This window comes from Nannobrachium achirus (assembly GCF_963921795.1).
Source record: "Nannobrachium achirus genome assembly, chromosome: 7".
In the NCBI taxonomy this organism is placed as follows: domain Eukaryota; kingdom Metazoa; phylum Chordata; class Actinopteri; order Myctophiformes; family Myctophidae; genus Nannobrachium; species Nannobrachium achirus.
In genome coordinates, this window is record NC_137816.1 from 41,503,628 (window position 1) to 41,519,261 (window position 15,634).

Genomic DNA, 15,634 nt, shown 5'->3' on the forward strand with positions numbered 1-15,634 from the left:
TTTCCAATGTTTGCCTTTTGAAGGAAGGATCGTTTCTGAGAGTATAATCCCATCCAGCGGTTAAATATACATCTTCTTTTCCCCGGATCAATTCATGCAACGCCATCTTTCTGCTTATTAATTTTTTCGTTTGTTCTTTGTTCTTTTTTGTTTTACTGGAAATTTCCCCCACCTTGAACAGGCCGTATAGTTTTTTGGAAAAGGTCCTTGCAGGTCGGTATAGGTCTTGTCCATTTGCATATCCTCCGTGTTAGAAAAAAAAATGGAAAAAAAATCGATCCTCTTTTGTTTTTGTCTTTTGGGCGCTGTGATGAGCCGGTCACATCATGCAGGGTTTTTGGGGGTACCGATGGGGGGGTCATGCTTCTGTTCGGGGGGTATTCCGGGGGTCCCGGGGTGGTCGGGGTGGTCCCTCCCATCCCATCACGTCTCCACCGGACTGGGGACCATACTGTTGGGGGTGTCCGGTAGCTGGGAGGACAGAGAGGTCACGTCGCTGCCAGACGAGTTTCCCAGCGACCCCGACTCAGAAAACGACACCTAAAGAGGAGAGGAGATCAATTCAGTTAGTCAATATCATATATCATATCATATGCATACACATCCTATGTAGCCCACTGTTCCCCAAACAGTGGGTCGGGACCCATTTATAGGTCACAAACCAATTTTTATGGGTCACTGGACTGGAGTAAAAATCTAAAATGTCCATATAAATATATACATTCAAAAATATTTTTAAAAGCAGAACACTTTCATTTTGGATAAACTGTGTGTGTGTGTGTGTGTGTGTGTGTGTGTGTGTGTGTGTGTGTGTGTGTGTGTGTGTGTGTGAGAGAGAGAGAGAGAGAGAGAGAGAGAGAGAGAGAGAGAGAGAGAGAGAGAGAGAGAGAGAGAGAGAGAGAGAGAGAGAGAGAGAGAGAGAGAGAGAGCAGGATGCATCACTCATGCATGTATTTACTTGCAGATCAAGTCAGATTATTGTCTGAAGTGTTTGCATCAGGTTTTATGAATGGCATGGTTTCAAAAGCCTAATCTGGGGGAACATTAGTCAAAAATAGTAGATCTACCAGCTCACAACGCATCGTATCAAGATGCATTGTGAGCTTTAGGTCTATCTTCAGAGATTATAGAGAGAGACAAAAGATTGGACCAAGTACAGAGCCAACTCACGTTTACAGATGGTTTAAAACTACACTCTAACTTTTTGTGTGGATAAGGATAAAAACATATTTTTTTGCTCATTCACATTTAGACCCTTTGGTCTATGACCACCACTGGTTGACAAGTCTGAAGCTCAAAATGCAATGAATCCCTTGAGCAAGCTGCATGGCAGTTCGAGCACTTGTGCATGCGAACCCAGGTTCGAATGCCCCTGTAAAGGTACAGAGTGCAGCTTAATTGTATCTATTGTAAAATGTGTCACTTGTCTTTTACCACAGTGATTCTCAAATTGGGGTCCGGGGACCCCCACTGGTCCCTGAGGGGTTTCCAGGGGGTCCCCAGCTACATTAGTACATCTGGACAAAATGCAGAATTACTTTTGAATGAAATCTGGGCACACAAATCTGTCACAATTTTTTCTTCAAACGCGTGTCCGTGGCCAAATACATATTTGGGGTTTCTTGATGTGAAAATTAATCACTGGGGTAGAGGGACAACAGAGTGGACCAAGTACAGAGCTATCTTAGTTTCATTACAGGGATTCATTGTAGTGCAGTGGTTCCCAAACTTTTCAGGTCGAGACCAAAAGAGAGATTAGATGTTTGCCCGGGACCCAAACTAAACAGCAGATCAAGCTCACAACGTGTCGCGAGCTTGTAGATTGGCTATTTTCACGATTTCTTAAACATTTGTTTTCAAATTTATGGAATTTCTTACATTTTTCTTTTACTTATTAACTCAATTACTTATCAAAATCATTATATATTTTTTTTATTTGTGAAAATCTTAGCTTTTGAGGGAATTTTTTTTTTTTTTTTTTTTTACAAAATGTAGGCTATATAGAAAACCAAAAATTAAGGGACTCATAAAAATGTGTCCGAGACCCAACATGTTTGTTTGCACTGTGTATGTAGTGTAAAGCCATGCTCTTACCAGCTGCTGGAAGGCTGGCTGGTCCAAGTCGCTCTGCAGGGCGAACTCACTGAGGGCCTTCCATGGAGGCTGGTAGGTCTGCACCTCCACCGGGTTGCCGTGCACCGTGCTCTCATGGCGGATGGGACTGCCTGCCACCAGCGGCGTCCCCGTCAGCCCCTGCAGGTTCTGGACACACACACACACACACACACACACACACACACACACACACATATTCATTGTAATTGAGTAGTTCTCACACTTTTTCAAAAGCGTAAAGAAAAATAGCTGATGTACATGCTGGCAGTGAGCTTGTACATATATGTAGGCCTACATATATTGTCATATGTAAGATGACGTATGCTAGTGTGATTTCAAAATGTGTGTGTGTATATACATACAGTTTCAGGATCAAAGGGTCTTGAAAGTATTAACTGTCAACTATTACAAAAGCCAGATTTATGTGTTTCAAAGAGAACATGAATAGTCAAGGGTTTGTGTGCTTTTACCCACAGTGATCATTTCTACATATGTCATCTTGACTTAGAATATGGCATCATATGAAGAAAAAAATGCACTTTTCATGCAACTGAAGCCAAAGCAATTAACTGCAATTGATTTATTATTCAATGACATTGTGGAGTGTCATAGCAAGTCAGCCAAATATGCTTTGTTGCAATGCAACTAAATTAAAAACACAATATAGGTTGCATTGTTGAATGTTGCTGTGGCCTTTACCAATTCCTTTAAGCAAACCATTGACCAGAGTCAGGGCTACTAGCCTAGGGCTGTTATCACTTTACACTATCTTCTACAAAAATAGCCAATCTATAAACTTGGAGCTTGGAGATTGGCCATTTTTGCAGAATGTTCATCTCAGAATCAAGACAACATGCAGACACCAAACGGATACAAACAAACAATGGTGGAAAGTCTTTCCTCAAGTACAATTTTGAGGTACTTTTACTTTACTTGATTATTTCCATCTTTTAATATACCTTGTACTTCTACTCCAGTACATCTCGGAGGCAAATATTTAACTTTTTACGCCACAAACTTTTGTTTCTTTGCCAATTTAGATTATTATTATTATTATTATTACAAAACAAAGTATTTATACTGGATCTAGAAGACCTACAAGCTCACAACGGTTGCATCCGATGTGTTGTGAGCTTGTATTAGATCTGCTATTTTCAAAGATTTTGCAATTTCTTTGCAATTTCTTTTAGAATACTTTTACTTTGAATACTTTATAAAGTATATTTCGATGCCGATATTGTAATTTTTGAAAACAGGCCTATTATTACAGACTATGTGGTATTGCTACTTTTACTTAAGTAAAAAAATAAAAACCAAAACCATACATAAATTATATATATATATATATATATATATCTCCACCACTGTGCACTGCACTGCACCAAACAGACACAAACGAGACAAACAAAAGAGAAGGAATGAAAAAAGGCCCTTGGCGATGGTTGACTTACGAAGATGCTTACAGTCTTATCACTGTGCTGCTGCTGGAGCTGCTTCATCAGGATGGACCTCTTCTTGTCTTTACAGCGCTTGTTCTGGAACCAGACCCGGATGACCCGCGGGGACAGGCCGGTCATCTCCACCAGCTGCTCCTTCAATCACATTACAGTCAATTCAAAGGAGCTTTATTGGCACGAGAATAATTATTGAGGAACGCATTTACGTTTTAGTTTTACATTGATGCCAGAGCAACACAAAGTGTAACAAAACGAATCCAAACAAAACAGTGTATAGCCTAATACAGTGGTTCTCAACCTGTGGGTCGGGAGCCCCACGGGGGTCCCCAAATTATTTTGGGGAGTCCCCAGATGATAATGTGCAACATTGTTTTCTCTCTCAACAGTAAAACCCATTAAAGTTTAAGTGCACAATGGAGGGTATAGCTGCACATTTCTAAAGTGACAATTAAAGGACTTTTTAATAACTCTAAAATGACAAATTAAACATTGGCCAAATTGTCAAATATTAGGCTGACATTGTGAAAATAGACATCTACATGCTCACAACGCCTGGCGTTGTGTGAGCATGTAGATCTGCTATTTTCACAATAGAACCGTGTTATACAAAATGTAACTTAGCGCTCATCAGGCATGATCAGGGTGTGGGGGGTCCCCAGTTAAAATGTGATTATTTTGGGGGGTCGCGGCCTGAAAAGGTTGAGGACCCCCTGGCCTAATATAGGCCTACCTTCATCAGGGCGTCGGGCCGCGGGTTGGCGTTGTAACACGTCCGCAGCGTGTGCAGCTGCTTCTCGTTCAGCACCGTCCGCACGCGCGTGGTTTTCTCCGACTGCTTGTGGCCGTGGTTCCGATGCGGGGCCTGGCGCACCGCCACCGGGTCTGAGCAGAGAGAGAGAGAAGCCAGGCGGTTTAGTCAGGCTTGTCAACTCTCCTGGATCTCCCAGGAGTCTCCTGGATTTTGAACCCCTCTCCTGGGAGTCTCCTGGATTGGCAAATCTCCTGGATTTCTCCTGGATTTTGTATCAAACCCCCAAAATTCACCAGAACACAGGAAATGACATCTACTATGTTAAAAAAATTCTGGGGGGGGACCCCCAGACCCCCCGCTTTAGGGGTGGGGGCAATGCATGCAAGAAAGACCATACAGATATTCACTTAAGTAATGACTTAAAGATGAGAAATCATTATTAAAGATGTCCTTTTGCTTCAGTCATCAAATCTGTACACCAACATTTGGCATTTAAAGGCTGAAATTGTACCCATGCTAGTAAAGCAAGCCTGATAAAAGTATCAAACATGCACAAAATTCACCAGAACACAGGAAAATATATCTATTAATAAGTTTTGGGGAGAGGACCCCGGTTGGGGAGTTCCGCGCACCCCTCAAAAATAAATCTCCTGGATTCTGACAGTCCAATGTTGACAACCCTGGGTTTAGTAGACTTTTACATGATTGATAATATAGGCGAAAATGGTCACACACAAAAGAAACAACAACAATAAAAAGCTTAGAATGTGTCAAAATTGTCAAATAAATAAGGATGATAATAAATAAAATAAGAAGAACGGGGAGGGAAATACGTATCGTATGCGACACCGTCGTACAACGAAGTATATCGTAAGCTTTGAGTGTTTTTTTTATCCTCGTATATCGTCATTAGTCATCATCATTAGCTGCAGGCTGCAGCCACTTGTCATTTAGTGGAACAACTTGTCTGCAACTATCGAGGCAGCAAGGCGGCAAATGTAAAGGCTTGAAATGTGCTTATTATTAAGCAAAATGATAACAACAACAACAAATACCTTTCAGTTTATAATCAAATCACGTTTCTGTATCTTAATTTTTGTAAAAATCAAAGTGGCAAAATATCTAGGCTATTCTGTTTCACTTAAAATGCACAACAATACATGGGAAAAACAATACGTGCGATGTCTAAAATAAAGCTAATGGATGAATACGATTATTCGCGGCGCATGCAAAATCGTTGGGAAAAACAGTAGACTATTACCAGTAGAAGTAGAGAATTAATTTCCCTTTTTAATCTCTGCAGGAATTCTGTGTGGTATTCTAATGATAGAGCTCATGTATATCCTGCAGGGCAGGCCTACCGCTGGGCTGCAGTAGTGATAGATAACATGCAAGCCATGAATGCGATTATTCAGATAATGACAGCGAGCAGATTACTGCTAATGAGATCAATTATGAAATTAGCTGTAGCCTAAAGCAAACAACCACACACACTGTAGGCCGGTGTAACGTGTTGGGCTCTATGACGATCTGGTCAAAGAAAACCTGGGCCGGGGAATTCTTTTTATTCATCTTTTTGTCATTATTTTGCACCCATCAAATGCATCAATTTGCTCAAAGATAGGCCTACATAATATATATTTGTTTTAACTATATTTGGTTTAAGACTATACATTGTAATTTACCCAAATCAACTTGTTTTGCCTGTTTAAAAAGGCGTTTTTAAGAAACTGTGGGGTTTGAAACACATTCTATAATGACTTGGATTTCTTTAGAAATCATGTGGGCTTATTTGTTTCTGAACTGCATGTTTCAGAGCATTACAAATCTGTCATAACGTCCAAGAATGTAATAACCGAGTTGTCATAATATTGCCCGCATTGTGTTGTGTAGAGCTAAAATAAAATATAAATAATTGCACAATAATAGCATAAAAAAAATAACAACAAAAACGCTGTTGTCTTGTTGTTTTTTAACTGAAAATCCGGCCTGTCTTCCTCTAGGCTCCTACCTGCTAAGTGTAGCGTTCTGTTGGAGTGGATGTGTCCGGGGCTGATGGGGCTCTCCGCTCCGCTCCGCTCCAGCAGCAGGGAGTGATCAGCGCGGCACAGCAGCTCCTCTCCCCGCAGAGAGAACTCGTCGCCCGGCAGCAGCTGCCGACTGCACACCGAGCAGCGGAAGCACTCGATGTGGTACACGTTGTCCCGGGCCCGCATCACCAGGTCGCTGCTGCTGAAGCCCAGCTGGCATTTTGCGCATTTTATTCCGAACAGCCTGAAAAAAATTAAAAATAAATAAAAAAGGAAAATATTTAGTGTCATTTACAAATACAATGTATAGGCATTTACCAGACGCTCTTATGCAGTGCGAGGTTGGAATATACGCAGAGCACACTCAATAAACAAAGGTGAATAAAAACAAATAGAATCTATATAACAGAAATCAACTGAGAAGTCAGATTGAAACATGAATAACTTAATTTGATTGTGCATATACTAGGCTACATGCGCTCATTGTATGAAATGTGTGTGTCTTTTTTAACAACTCATTTCAGTCGAGGAATATTTGAGGAGAGTTCGTCTGATAGGCTTTACATTTATTTTAATTTTTTATATAGCCTATGTTTCTTTTTTATATAAAAATGTTTTATTTTAAACTGAAAATAAGGGACACAAAGATGTGTTGTGGAAATAACCAGGCCTGCGTATATTTAGGCCCTCATTTCTATTCCCAAATCCACCCTTTTCTTTCATATAACGAAACGTAACATGATGTATAATAATTCCTCTTGGCCTATATGAACACGTACCTTACATAATCTCTCTTGCAATAGGTCTTCCCGTCCCGGACGAAGCAGGTGCACGTCTCGTCCAGGTACTGGCTGCACTCCGCGCACTTCAGGCAGGCCGCGTGCCACTCCAGGTCGGGGGAGACCCTCAGTATGTACTGGTCATGGATCTGACTCCCACAGCCCACACACATCGCGAATCCGGGCTTCTCTGCACCACCAGAGCACACAGTTTAACTTTAAGGAACCCCCCGGGTTGATAATACATTATATGTATGCTGAACCCTATAACTCAGAGGGTGTCAAATGGAACAAAACTGGGTTCATTTTTATTTTGTACACTCTTGGAGTTAAAGACAGACATGGACATGTAGTTCATTTGGTTCCTATAAGGAAAACAGAATAGGTATATCCTAGCTAACATCACTGGACACAAAATTGCATGTGAAAGTCACTTATTAAAAACAATAACATAAATTATAATCACAGTTTTGAAGTGAACTTTGCTCTCTCTTGCAGAGTAGACACACAGAATCAAGCTATTTCATATGCAAATAGGAATAAATCCTATTTTATTTTGAAAATAAAAAAACTCATCTGAAAATTACGCACGGCCTGAAAACCAAACATGTATGATATTTTCCTATAAATACACGTTCGGAACATGCGGGCTAACCAGGATGTAAACAAAAATAATGTGTAGGGCGCATATCCATATAAAAGCATAAGATGCATATGCAGGCAACACATTCCAATATAGTAAAAAAGAACACACACGACACTATCCATCCATAGTCCACTTCCTTTTGGAACGACCCCTCCCCATAGAATATGTTCCTATAAATGTATTTTAAAGGATCATAAACAAAACGTATGGCGCATGATATAGGTCTATAGCACATATTTAAAAACATATCTGCATGTTGGCAACACATTGTATAAAACACACACGACATATAGGCTAATATATTTTTCCACATCCCATATTTTAACCACTTGTCTTGAACCAACCACAGCAGCACCCCTATTCTGGGGTAACATTCGTCAGCTTGTGGGTTTACATCAGCTATTTTCGGCGAAAGGATTTGGTGTAGCCTAGATGGGGGAAAAAGGTGTCCAAGTTGTCTATATAGGCTACACATCCAACTCAGACCTTTGACTATAAAATACTTGGGTTGAAGTGGTCAAAGGGTTCCCTTGAAAACCCAGGTAAACAAAAACATATAACGCATGGAAGAATAGCCAATATAAACCCATAGGCACCCCACGTAGCCTATAGACCTATGCTATAAAAAAAAAAAGAGGCACAAATTACATGCAATGCATATACTTACTTTTGGAATGATCGCCCATATCACCCAAGAAAGAAGGGTTGAATATAACATCCAGCATACAGGACGGGTCAGGGGAGAGGGGCATTGAGGAGGACCGGGCTCTGCTGCCTCATATCTCACTGGCCGTCCCGTCCCGGCGCTGCACTGTCCCGTACAGCTACAAGACCCCCTGACGTCATGCGCCCGATGACGACACACCGAATAATGTCCTATTGCATCCCCTCTGCTCTGCTCGAGCCGTGCTTACAATCAGTGCATCTTTTTTAAGGGTAAAATCTCGTTTCGTTATGGTGCACGATAATAACGCTTAACAGGCGTTATAGATATTTCGTTGTGATCATAAATGCCATTTTAGTTCTTATGTTCTCCCTTTGGTTTTCCGTCTCAATGTTTTTGGATGAATGAATGAATATCCTGCTGTTGCTGCGTCTGAAAAGCAGCTATTATAGCGCGCACGGACCTATATATAGGCCTATCTATTGGTGGCGCACGTCAAATGACGCAGTGTTGACCTGCTCTTCTTCTTTCTGAACAGTTCTTTAAGTTTGGGAGAATATTTGAGGAGCTTCGGTCGTGTTTTCACACAGAGAACGCAAGAGGGGAAACCTGACACCTTCACTTCACTCAGTGCCTCACTCAGTCCATCTATTCGAGGACAACGCCATCTACTGGAATATATCTAGAACTACATGTTGATGTTCGTTCCACTTTATAGGCATTATTTACATTTATAGCAATATGCATCTTTATGTGTGCTTAGGATTATACAATTGAATTTGAATAGATTGCACAAACATTTTTTTTCTCTCTTAAGGATTCAGGTACCCCCCCCCCCCCCCCCCCCCCCCAACACACTGCAATCTCTTACTTTGTCTTTGCAATAACACAATGGATGTTAGTGTGAATATAAACAACATGATGATATATTTGACCATGAACTTGAACAGGCACAAATTAGCTACAGCTGCATCTACCTGTTATTTCAACATGAAATGAATCATGGCTTAAAAAGATCATGTTCCCAATCTATGTTCACCTATCAGCTCACAATTCTCACTGCATGTGTTATGAGTTTTTTTGGGGGTTAAGTCTTATTGTTAAAATGTTATGTATAGCCTAGCCTCACTTACTTTACATAAACGATACATTAAGCTTCCTTTTCACTGACTGTCAATAATCAATCATTGCGTTCTATATGCCCGCTCAATTCAATACAATTCACAGTTCAATTCAATTATTGTCAGTGCAGGGGCAACTAAATAAATTACAATGTGCACCTGTTTTTATATGCCAATTAAAGGATGTGTGTAAACCATGAAACTATCTGGTGGAGATTGTTCCTTATGGAAGAGTGAGTGACAGGCCTTGAATGTCATCATTTTAGGGGCAAGGCCACTTGGCCTTTGGTGTTGTCCATTTGAGGGCACAAAGGCCAGGCCAGGAAGGCCATCAAATAAAACAAGATTTTAGTCCATTGAAATAATTAGTTGAATTTAAGGGTTACATTTAATATGTGGAATATCTGCTGTGAAATACATACATGGGTGTTTACAATCTGATGCTCAGCCCTGCACAAATCAAAGATAATGGATTGGTTTAAAAATGGGGACTCAACAAGACACAGGTGTCTACATGACAAGAAAGAGACACTGGTGTCTACATATTTACAAGACAGAGACAGAGGAGAAAGTAAGTCAGCTGGGCTGGGGCATTAGTTCACCCCCAAAATGACCTTTTTTCTATTGATTAGTCACTCCATGGAGACTTGAGTTCAATAATATATTTTTGTATTTGTCGCATTCCTAAGACAAAAAAATTATAATAGTAAATTTACCCCCATTGATTCTGGATGGGGACCCAAATGCATGGCCTAGACACAAATAAGGCTCTGGATGGGGACCCAAATGCATTTGGGTCAAAATCGATGGGGGTAAATTTAGGGTCAAGGGTCAAGTAAATTTACCCCATTGATTCTCACACAAATGCATTTGGGTCCCCATTCAGGGCCTTGTATTTGGGTCCCCATCCAGAATCAATGGGGGTAAATTTACTATAATACATTTTTTGTCTTGGGAATGCAACAAATACAAAAAATATTATTGAACTCAAGTCTCCATGGTATGACTAATCAATAGAAAAAAAGTCATTTTGGCGGTGAACTATACTGTGGGACTGAGTTACTACTTACTAGGGCCCAAGGTGGAGGGGCCTTAATTATTTTATACTTCAGCTATTGAAGCAGATATACAAGCTCACAGCGTGGCACCGAATGCCGCCCTGCGAGCTTGTAGAGCTGCTATTTTTGGGTGAATTGTGAAAAATTTGTATTTTTTAAGCTAACATTTGTAACTCAAATTTGCTTCTGGGAGGTCCCTGGAACTAAATATTTTGAGTTGGGGGCCCGTGGACAAATACATATCATTTTGGGGGTCCTTCACATGAAAAGGTTTGAGCACCACTGACATAGAAACATAGGTTTTTCAAAAAAAGGATTTCGAAGACATTTATAGAATTGGGTCAAAAATATTCAAAGACTAGCACACATTGCTTGTAGATCTGCTATTTTTTTTGTTGCTATTTTCAACAGTTAAAGCATTAAATAATGCGTAATAATGTGTTCCCAATCTAAATGGGTTAGAACATTCATGGGGGGCCCCACAGTGAATCCTTGTAGGCCTACACAGGCCTACAAGCTACTGTGTAGCCTACATATTACTCCAGTTAAGTTTTTAACTAACCTTCTTTTATGTGCCATTCTGAGTAGGAATAAGTACGGCCGCCTATATTTACAAGTAGGCCTAGGCTAGTCTATATTTTGTAGCCTATATCTCAAGTAAAATGAATGCAGGACAATTAGTTTTAGTGGGTAGGCTAAAATTTAGCCCAGACGAACATATATTTTTAAGTAGCCTGGGCCAGTTGTTCCTAAACTTTTTAGCTCGAGACCCAAAAGAGAGATTAGAGTTAGACGTTTGGGGCAGGGGACTCGATAGTGAAAACTACTTCACTACTTTTCACCACTTCTTAAACATTTGTTTTCTAATTTATAGAATTTCTTATTTTTTTCCCTTATTTATTAATACAATGTTTTTTGAAAATATTTTGGAATAATAAACAATTAATAACAAAATGCAGGAAACAAAAGACCCACAAATGGGTCCCGACCCAGTGCTTGGGAATGGGAACCAGTGGCCTAGTAGACCTAGACAACTCCATAAAACGCACTTGGGGTCAAGTTCAAGACCATAACGTGTCAGCTGTAACAACACTCCTTCAACCCAGTGAAATATGAGCTAGTAAGAAGTATTCAAACTCAAAGCAATAAAACGACCCGTGTTTACTTTTCAACAGAAAACCTTTATTCTGACACCGTACCGGAAGCTGCAGTGACACTGGTGGCTACATTGACAGAAGTGTTAGTTGCATTCAGCTCAGTCAGACTCAGCTCCACTCACACACACATTACATTACAGTCATGTTCTCTGCATTATCCAGGACAAATGTGCTGCAGCTGGTAAGTAGACCTGCCTGAAGCTTTGACAGCCGTGTGGAACTCATTGAAATGTGGTTAAAATGTCTCGATAGAATAATAGAAACCATTGTAGCCTGAATGTCTACGTTTATCATGGGGTCACCTGAGGACATGAGAACAGCTAGCTTAGAGAGTGCACACTGCAGTTAGCCTTTTAGCTATGCTCTCATACTCTGCACTCTACTGATAATGTAATCTACAATATGTTGAACAGATTGTACCTGTTGTATTTTGGTTTTTGCACATTAATGACATAAAACATTGTTAATCCACTACTTAATCCTCCCATGAAAAGTCTGCTTTGTTTACTTTCTGTTTCTGTGTGTCACTTAAGGACACCAGTGGCACCAATGAATGTTGGGTTCAGAGGTGTAAGTTATGCCAATGATTATTTATAATGCACCCGATTTGGCTTTTAAGCTGCAATTATTATTTTTTAAAATAATGAATAAAACATATATTTTTTTAATCAGTAGAGCATGTTAATACAATATAACTAGTACATAGGCTATGGTAGGCCTACAGTATGCTATTGCTAATACAATACAGCTACTAGTACATGCATACTTGTTGGAGATGGCCTCCCTACTCCTCCACTGACACATTTAGACCCTGGTCAGTGTGGTGACAGGTAGGAGGACACCTACTGGTTGACAAGTAGTACTGCCAGATGCTAATAAGCACAAGCAGGGATTGTGTCTTGGAGGAGCGGTTGAAGTTTTGTCTCCCACTCCACACTGTAGGGGAAACTCTGGATTCAATCCTGGATAAGACATGAAATCTATTTACATTCTGTAACCTCTACATACAATGGTATACAGACTATACAGTACGATCTTGGCTATTGTTATTGACTCCACACAGTAAAACACTTAATCCTTAACTCTGAATGTACCAGTAAGACAAGCGACCTTGGCGAGGTCGCGCCAATTCTTGGCCATCTGGCCAGTGATGTATATCGGACCAGTTACCCATATATGGAGACCCCTGGTACCCATATATCTAGATCCATGTACTGTATATGGAGATATGCTGTGCTGTGAGACCGCAAACATGCTTACTCAGTTATTCGTTATGTGAAGGTCCTAATGACGTCTATGACATCTGACATAATACATACAATCACTTTTATGCCCATATATGGAGAACCCTGTCTGTAGAACCAGCCACACAGATATGGGTTGTCTTGGCCGTCTGTCTTGGCCATATATGGATTCTGTTAGTGTGGTATGTGGCCTACATATATGGGCATTCCCATATGAAGTCCTGTTAGATATGGGCTTAATATTGATGACATCAGGGATCTCCATATATTGGCATAAAAGAGATTCTGTTAGTGTGGTTCCCCTGACATCACAGTGATGTCAGAGCGTGATGTCAGAGCAGTAAACCCATAGACCGTAAAAAAGCGTACCTGTACATGGCCGGCCAGACGGAGAAATTATGTGCCGTTTCTCATACTAAACTGCAACCTTTGGTAGCAATAAAAACTATTTTGTATACATTCATAGTTAAGTATTTAGTATAATAATAATAATATAATTAAGTATTTAGCGTAAAATGTAACATTAAGGGTCCATTTGACTGACATTTCAGACCTACAAATGGTTAAATGAACACTGGGGGTTTTAGTCATAGCCTGTAGGGCAGTAATATGATTTCACTTTCACTTCCCTGTTCTCTCCTGGCTCAGGCAGTTCTTGTTTGATTTGACTGTGACACAGCTCCATGTGTTTACAGTGTGCTCTGCATTGGGGCAGTTTACACCAGTTAGTTTGTACTGATGCCAGTCGGTGGCACATCGTTGGTTGGTACAGACAGTATGCCAGTGGATAATGCACCAATATGTGTCAGGGACCCCCATAAAAGATATGTGTTATTAAAATGTTGTATTAAAAATATGTTTAAAATTCTTCACATTATTTAAAGAATTTTCTAAAATATCAGATCTACAAGCTAATAATGTGTCACAATGCCACTCGTTGTGAGCTTGTAGATATTTCAAATAGCTGAAGCATAGGGTTAAACTATATGTTTGGCTGGGGGACCCCCTGGAATGCCTGTAAGGACCCCTGGGGGTCCCCAGACCACACTTTGAGAAACCAATGCTGTGTACCCCGCATTGGACCTGTTTGCCCAGTTTGTCATGACAGTCAGTGGCACAGTGTTGGTTGCCACCGCTGTCCTAGGACTGAAGGTTAAATGAGGTGGCTCAGGCTTTTTATCATGTTATGTTGCAGTTGCTACGCCTGGAACAGGGTTTGAATTTTGGCTTCGTTCACTCAAAGTGTCAACACTGCCCCCGCTGCACAATGGCTGGTATTACACCCATCATTACAATTCTGGGAACCGTCATCAAAAAAAAAAAAAAAAAAAGCAGGAGCATAAAGTTGTTCTTGTTTTTGATATTTACAGTAGTGTTTGTGCGTTCGTGTGTGTTGCTGACAAATAAATTAATTATTCTTCATATAATTTTAACCAACGTCTTCTTCATCACTGTTGTGTCCATACGAGAGCACACATGTCCCTTTTTTGTGATTATCCCTATTGTTTGCTGTTCGTTCATAGATTTCTTCAACCTTTTTACCCAATAGTCTCTGTGCTTGACTGTAGCCAGGGGTGTCGCACCAAATTCTTTGCTCTGGGCAAGGATTCACTGCGGGCCCCCCATGAATGTTCTTCATAGGGGGAGGGGATTTAACCCGTTTAGACTGGGAACGCATTATTTTGTGCTTTTAACTCTTGAAAAATAGCAGATGTACAAGCTCACAGCTTGCGAGCTTGTAGATCTGCCATTTTTGAAAAATCGTGAAAATGTATGCAAATCTTTGAATATTTCAACGTTTTTTGAAAAACCTATGTTTCTATGTCAGTGGTGCTCAAACCTTTTCATGTGAAGAACCCCCCAAAATTATATGTATTTGGCCACGGACCCCCGTCCCCCATCTCAAAATATTTAGTTCCAGGGACTCCCCAGAAGCAAAATTTGACTTACAAATGTTTGCTTTAAAAAAATACAAGATTTGCACACATTTTCACGACTTTTCAAAAATTGCAGATCTACAAGCTCGTAGCGTGGCACTCGGTGCCGCGCTGTGAGCTTGTATATCTGCTATTTTTCAATAGCTAAAGTATAAAATAATTAAGGCCCCTCCACCTTGGGCCCTAGTAACTCAGTCCCTGGCAGGTGAGCCAGTAGGATGCAACAGCAGTGTCAAGCAGTGGGAGGAATTTATTCGCATAACGACTAAACTGGAAGGGAAAAAAGTTGTGTAAAGTAATTGGCTACTCTGAATTATAAAAAAAGGCAAAAAGTTTGATGTTTGAATCCTGAACGTCACATTGCTCTGCATGCAACATTATGACCAAGCCATTTTACAAGCCAATACACAGCTTTTAAAAGCACATTGTCCTCCGGTTTTGCAGCGCACTCTCTTGCACAGATGTCAGAGCACCCTGGTGGTGGCAGAGCATGACAACGGCAAGCTGACACCCATCACACTGAATGCCATCACCGCTGCCACCAAAGTGGGAGGAGAGGTGTCATGTCTGGTGGCCGGGACCGACTGCTCCAAGGTACGCTACTGTGTCCACACAGAGGTTAAAGGGGATATTTCCCTTTGAAACACTTCTGGGGTCATTTTAACATCTACTACT

At 40.6% G+C, this 15,634-nt stretch overlaps 2 protein-coding genes across 2 annotated transcripts in view; one reads left to right on the forward strand and one right to left on the reverse strand.

Annotated features, from left to right (window-relative positions):
• Positions 1-423: 423 nt before the first annotated feature.
• Positions 424-8,507, reverse strand: LOC308288988 (insulin gene enhancer protein isl-2a-like; the record flags this gene model as incomplete). The annotated part of the gene is made up of 7 exons (XM_080730476.1): positions 8,446-8,507; positions 7,133-7,322; positions 6,335-6,597; positions 4,303-4,454; positions 3,579-3,707; positions 2,095-2,262; positions 424-540 (listed from the first exon to the last, which is right to left on the reverse strand). The coding sequence occupies exons 1-7, from the start codon at positions 8,501-8,503 to the stop codon at positions 424-426; spliced, it is 1,077 nt and encodes a 358-aa protein (XP_080586602.1). The 5' UTR covers positions 8,504-8,507.
• Positions 8,508-11,843: 3,336 nt separating this feature from the next.
• Positions 11,844-15,634, forward strand: part of LOC308288987 (electron transfer flavoprotein subunit alpha, mitochondrial-like) — a 36,727-nt gene continuing 32,936 nt past the window's right edge. Inside the window, exons 1-2 of the mRNA XM_080730475.1 lie at positions 11,844-11,959; positions 15,404-15,553. Coding sequence (XP_080586601.1) covers positions 11,921-11,959; positions 15,404-15,553 — 189 coding nt within the window. The 5' untranslated portion in view covers positions 11,844-11,920. The remainder of the gene's footprint in view (positions 11,960-15,403; positions 15,554-15,634) is intronic.